Source organism: Varanus komodoensis, unplaced genomic scaffold (assembly GCF_004798865.1).
Source record: "Varanus komodoensis strain SLA01 unplaced genomic scaffold, ASM479886v1 scaffold14_1, whole genome shotgun sequence".
Taxonomy (NCBI): domain Eukaryota; kingdom Metazoa; phylum Chordata; class Lepidosauria; order Squamata; family Varanidae; genus Varanus; species Varanus komodoensis.
In genome coordinates, this window is record NW_025335438.1 from 20,912,766 (window position 1) to 20,919,522 (window position 6,757).

The following is a 6,757-nucleotide window of genomic DNA, read 5'->3' on the forward strand; positions in this document are numbered from 1 at the left end:
CTAGCAAGCATTCATGTCAACAAATACCCACTGTCATGTTCTTTGATGTTTCTTGTTGGATATGTTACAGCAACAGGTCATTTCACCTTGGGAACTGAATCAGCCTAAACCAATATACTTTTAATGATCTTCAGTGAAGACTACATATGTCTTTATAATTATTTAAAGACATTTTAAGCTTGCATAATTAAAATGTTAAACACTGTATGCTAGGTTGATCTTAGGTTGCTTTTGTATGGCTACAATGTGAGTTGATCTTTTTAAACTATGAGATGTAGATCAACTCAGTATTTGGAAGTAACCCCCATGACTTACATAATCCTATTTCATAGCATCTAAACTTTGGATTGGTACCTTACAAATCAATCATTTATTTACTCTGAAGAAAGTCTAATTAGTTCAATGAGGCTTACTGTGTTTAGAATTGCAGTCTTAATTTCTTTTTATCATGGTAATAGAAAAATAAGGACATAAAATCATAAGGAAACAAGTCCAGATTAATCCTTATAGGTTAAGCTGACTTTGAAACTTCAGTTTTATTTGTTTAAATCAATACATGCTTGAGACAAAAATACATATAAAAACTGACAGAGCAACATATTTTAAAACACAACTGGGTAATATTTCCTCTAATCACATAATAACACTGCTAGAATAATATAGATGAGACTAAGCTGAGGAAAGATTTCTTTTTTCAGGTTTCCTGTGATCATATATTATCATCAGAGGGAAAATCTATAGGCACATCAAATGTATTACTATAAATCTGAAGGATACAGGGCTGCCAAGTACAGGCTGCCATCTAGAAGGATGTGTAGTGATCTCCATGAACTCAGCAGGGCCTCTGATTATTATTTTCCTAACATCAGTACCAGGCATCTTTTGAGAATCCACTTTTTAAGAGAAGCTTCAGAAGTGGCTTGGGAAACTGTGTGTGGAGCAACTCTTACTCTTAGAATGGTCAGGAGCCTCGTTGTAGATCAGTATCTGGCATTGGATACCCTTGAAGCTGCTTTCTAGACTGTGATCTTCGGCCTCACTGGGCATCTGTCAAAGTTCTCACTGCTGGTCACATGCACCACTTTGAAGATGTGATGTGTGTATTGTATATTGGTAGCTTTTGACTAAGAAAAGTAGTACAATGTGTTTAGTATTTTGTCAGTTTCTTTTTCAAACTGATTTCACAGTATTGTTTTAAATAATATTCACCTTTGTGAGACTGTTGCACATGAATGGTTACTAACTATGTTTCTAACACATACACACAACCTTCAGTATCTGGGGTGGTTTGCCTCTGTATAACAGTTCTAGGCACATGAGTAGGAGGATGCAGTTACATTCAAGTCCTGCTTATGAACTTCCCACAGGCATTTGGTTGCCTGTGTGTGTGAAAAATACTGAATGATGGGCCTTTGATCTAATCCATAGAGATCTTATAAGGTTGTAGCTGGTTATATCTTGGGAATTACCTTTAATTACTTGGTCAATAGCTGCTCTGGGAGGCAGAACAAGTTTCAGAACCAATTCATTCATACATACATGGAATAATTAACTAGGAAGTAGCATGGTAATGGAAAAAACAACATGGAAACTGAGCGAGTCAGAAGGGGCCTATCAGGCCATCTAGTCTGACCCCAGGCTCCAGCAGCTCCGCTCATAACATGCCTGCCATGTGCATGTCCAGCCTATCCTTGAACACCGTCACCAATGGGGCTTCAATTACCTCTGGAAGCTGTGGAAGCCTATTCCATACCCAAAAAGGATGGGATGGTGGTGATTACAGGTACTGTACTGGATGCAGTTGATTTAGTTATATGAATCTTTTGCAAGGGCACTTGGCATCACTGCAGAAATATTTGATCTTGGACACAGGAAATAAGAGATGTAACAGTGATAAAACTTCAGTGAAAACCTTGGTCCAGTTTCAAATAAATTAAGCACCTAATAGTGCAATTGTATACATTTTCTACTCAGATAAGGTCAATTGAGTTCAAAGAGCTTACTCCTAAATAAGAGGGTTTAGGATTGCATTGAATTAATGCTGCAAAAAGCTGAAGTCCCACTATTTAATGAGACCCATGAATGACTCAGTTGGACTGGAGTCAATATTGTGTCTAGTGTGACGTGTTCAAATTGAAGTGTGCATAAAAGATCTAGTTTAAAAGGGAAAAAAGGGTTTGCACACCAATCCTAAACATTTCTTCTGTGTGCTTACCTGCAAAACTTACTTAATATAATGTTTTCTGCTCTGCCTACACATCTACTGCTATACCTTCTCCCATTATAAGAAATATAAAGGTGCATTCAGATTTATGACCTTGTTATATGTCATTTCATATTTAAAAAGAAAAATAACAGGTTTATGAAGGAGGAGGGTCAGGACAATGGCTTGGAAAAGGAGGATTTGGTCTGTAAGAAAATGTATCTTCAGCAAACAAAGCAGGAAGTGCAACTCAAACTCCACTTGCCTCTGCATGTATATTAGCAATAGATCATATTAAAAATTACTTCTCTAATCCTTAATGTTGGTCAGCCAGAACTGTGGATGCTACCTGTATTTTGGATGAATACAGAATTAAGGAACGTATCAAAGGGCAACTACTTGGAATATTTTCTAATGTAATATTCATGAGAGGTATTCTCTTTAATCCTTAGCTATTGGTAAGTGCTATACATTTTGCATGGCCAGTGTTCAAATCACAGAAAAACAAGGGAATTCATAGATATCTTTGCTGCTTAGATAGCAATGATGTGAACATCAGTTGCAAGGTTTTGAGATGTAGGTGGCACTGTTAACTATGGAATCTATAAAGTCAATCTCTTTCACACAGTAAGAGTAACAAGCTCATATTCCTTTGGCCTCCAAATAAACAATCTACTTAGCAAAATAAATTACTCATATAATACTTTGTGGAAAAATCTGATTTGTCTAAAATCCTTTTTGTGGGAATTATATTCACAATCTGTCTTGAATAATCTGCCAGTTAACAAATCTGAAGGAAGACTATATGAACTGTCCAGATTATGTTTATAGATGGATACCACTGATTTTTTAAAGGAAGATGAAACTAAGGCTTAATTTCTCTGAAACGTCATCAAGTCGTAACCCTTGTAACTATTGTCACTGTCAAAGCACAAACCTGAACAACTTAAATTGAAAAATAGATGGAAGTGCAGAGTACACTTTCCTTACTTTTAAAAAAGAACAGAAAGTCACCACCTGGTTGATGAAGAAGGGTCTTCCAGATTAGAGAGTGATGTTTCCATATAGAATTGAGCTCAAGCATCTCATTTTCTGCAAACTGAACTCTGGATAAAACCCTGTGTATAGGTTTACTTTATATTTTATTCTGGTCAAATATTAAGAGACACTTGTTTTCTTTCCACCATACCTTCCACTATTCATAGTCAGAATGGCTTTCTAAATATCTACAAATTTGTGGTCAAATCTTGCTCTCACTAAAGCATTTTTCTTTTGTTTTAATCTGAATTAAAACAACTGTTTTAGTGTTTCTATTCTGTATGAAACATGCATTTTATAATGCTTCAAGTAACATGAAAATGATTATCAATGTAAAATGTAAAATAATCCAAATTGCTTATCTATTATCTATCTATCTATCTATCTATCTATCTATCTATCTATCTACCTACCTACCTACCTACCTACACATATTCATTCAGCATCTTATTCTGAAGATTCTGTTTATCGTGTGATAATGCTGTTGTCATTTATAACATTGCTAGTATTATTTTCCAGATGCCAGTACAGAGGTCTTTATCTAACCAATTCTCACTAACAGGATGTGTATTTCCTGGTAGTTTATCTATTCATCTTGTGCCCCCTGTCATTTCTTCTTAGGATGGAGTTGGTGTAGATGAGAAGCTGTCCTTGAGACAAGTAGCTGTTGTTGAAGATTTCTTTGACATAATCTACTCCATGCATGTGGAAACAGGGCCCAATGGAGAACAAATCAGAAAACATGCTGGACAAAAGAGGACTTACAAAGCAGTAAGTAAAGAACCTTACAGCAAAGAGGGTGGTATATCTTTATTATACTGGTTATATAGACAGAATCATGATTTATCTGACACTCTCACCAACACATGGATTCCTAAGAACTACATGTTTTAAAAAATCATTTCCCCCAAAAAATGATAGATGCATTTTATCTGGCTACTTGCCAGGTTTAAGGAAAAATACATGGGCTAGAAATTATAAGGACACACAAGGACCCACATTTTGCAAGTAGGAAAGTAGACTAGAAGTAATTGTTTCAAGCACATTTAATACTGTTTCAGATGCACAGACACAGGTATTTTCAAGGAGGCATTTTATACTGTATGTGTGAAAGTCACTGATAAATAATTGTATGCATATCATGCTCATATGTACTGATGTATCTAGAGCAACTCAGTTGATTCCTTTATATTCTTAAACTTTATTTTTATTGATTTTTAAAAACAAAATATCTTTACTCTAATAGTTAACTAAGAATGTAAATAACAAAATAACAAATTTCTATCTTCAAGTAAACTCCCTGGAAACCAAAGGCATGACACATACACAGGACCTGATCTTAAACAAAGTTGGTAGGGTAACATTTTCAGTTCCTGTCTACTCTATTTCTTCACCAGCAAAGAAACTTTTTATAAGTAGGCTGTGCCATGTGTGACTGTTACTCAACTTTCTTCTCAATGGCCCAGTCTTGATGTTTCAGTTTTCCTCGCCACACTCAGACAATCTCCCTTCCTGGATTGCACATGTTATATACAGGCTCTTATCAAACATTTATGTAATGCAGCACAGACACTTATGCACATGTATATAAGCCTCCATGCAAACTGCAAGTTGCATATATGCGTATTTGGGGGCAGGCATGTAGAATGTGATGTCAGGGACAGAGTTATGCAGCACAGATCCACTTCCCACTCATATGTTAAGGTAAACTCTTTTTTAAAATTCCCTTGGTGGTTTCCATTTCTGGTTCAGAAAGTATACACTGTCATGGCCCAGAACTGGCAACCCTGAGAAATCGTAGCCTTCGGTGACAGACATTCTAAGATGGCATCAGAAGCAGTTCCTGGGGTCCACTGTCTCAAAACCCCATATCTTATCTATGCAATCCACAGGGGTTCTTCTGACTCCAAGGAGTGAACTGCAAACTCCACTAATGAAGAGCGAGATCCCTAGGAACAGTCATCAAGCGTCTTCCCTTGTCTAACCTTCATTCCCTAGGAGATGCCAATGCTGCTTGCAGAAAAAGGCTGCTGGTCCTTTAATAGCCAGGTGCAGCACTTGAAGGGGTGGAGTTTTCAGAGTAACTTTCCTAGACAGACTATAAACACCTGCAATACATTGCTCCCAGATGCTGCTGGAACAACCTGTCAATTCCCTAGCTCCAAGATTGCTGACCAAGGTCCTGAAACATACTCATCTTCGGCACACTGAGCCTCCTGCCTGAGCTGTCATCCAGGGCAGATGATGGATTCCTAATGGAGCATGACAATCAGGAGCTAAAGTTTTCCAGTTCAGATGTAATGGCAATATATGGTTTACTGTGAATCAAGAACTTGGGAATCTGAACACAGAACGATGGCAGGGAATGGTAAACCTATCTTTCATTCATGTAATGCAAAACAATGGCTTGGAGCTAAATTTAAACTGGATCAGTAGGAATTATGTCCCTTTGATATTTGTTCAGAGACAAATAGGAATTTGTGCATCCATTTGCACTGTACACACTTCCCAAGATAGGTTTTGGAAAAAGTAAGGCAACTTTAGTTTGAGCTCTATGGCACTTTTCTGCTGTGATGCTGCATTAACAGCTACTGCATAAAAAGTAAAAGAGGAGAATCACTTGGGAGCAGAATCTTGATGTTTACATGAGTTGGAAGAGAGCTGTCATGTCAAAAATACTGTGCCTATGGGGCAGTTTGTGGTCAAATAGATGACTGGTAATGGATGCTGCATGTGACAGCTAAGCTGAACTGATAGCAGGTATATACCAACCATCCTGGAATCTAGCAATTTATCTATTGTCAGACAGTAAAGCTTCTTTGTTTTTGCAACCAAAGTATGAGCTACCTGCCTTCTTTTCCATGATATAACCTAAGCACCTTTATCAAAATTACATTTTATAGGTTCTAAATTATTGTATAAACTTGGTGCTTATGGTCATGAAAAAGGCTTTAGATGTATAGATGCAGTCCTCTACGTTCTCTCCTAAGTCTTTCAGTCACACAAATTTAAACTCAATTAATTTCAACCTACATGTTTTTATGCTGACTGCTTGCTAATGATAAACACTAAAATGTCCTAGGATTATGTTTTCTGTCACTTGCAGCAAAATCCTATGCACTTTGCCTCTTAAGTACATCCCATGGTGATCAATAGTGCTTAATCTTAGGCAAATGTATAAAGGATTAACAATCATAATTGAGGGTTGCAGAGTCTCATGGTATTTTGGAGCAACACTCTTGCTTCAGCATGCACATCCCCTTGGTGGCTCTTTGTTGTTGTTAGTTGCGAAGTCGTGTCCAACTCATCACGGCCCCATGGACAACATTCCTCCAGGCCTTCCTGTCCTCCACCATCCCCTGGAGTCCACTCAAGCTCACACCAACTGCTTCAGTGACTCGATCTAGCCACCTTATTCTCTGCCATTCCCTTCTTCTTTTGCCATCTATTGTTCCCAGTATTAGACTCTTCTCCAGGGAGTCCTTCCTTCTCATTAGGTGGCCAAAAGAAGAAGGG

General features: G+C 37.5%; 1 protein-coding gene across 6 annotated transcripts in view; it reads left to right on the plus strand.

Moving 5' to 3' along the window:
• Positions 1 to 6,757, plus strand: part of NOL4 (nucleolar protein 4) — a 128,518-nt gene that overhangs the window by 38,009 nt on the left and 83,752 nt on the right. For 3 of the 6 annotated variants that reach the window (XM_044424134.1, XM_044424137.1, XM_044424138.1), the window contains exon 2: positions 3,863 to 4,012. In XM_044424134.1, the coding sequence (XP_044280069.1) occupies positions 3,863 to 4,012 (150 nt within the window). Of the gene's footprint in view, positions 1 to 3,862; positions 4,041 to 5,200; positions 5,220 to 6,757 lie in introns of all 6 variants that reach the window. The other 3 variants (XM_044424133.1, XM_044424135.1, XM_044424136.1) reach the window with 2 other exon arrangements.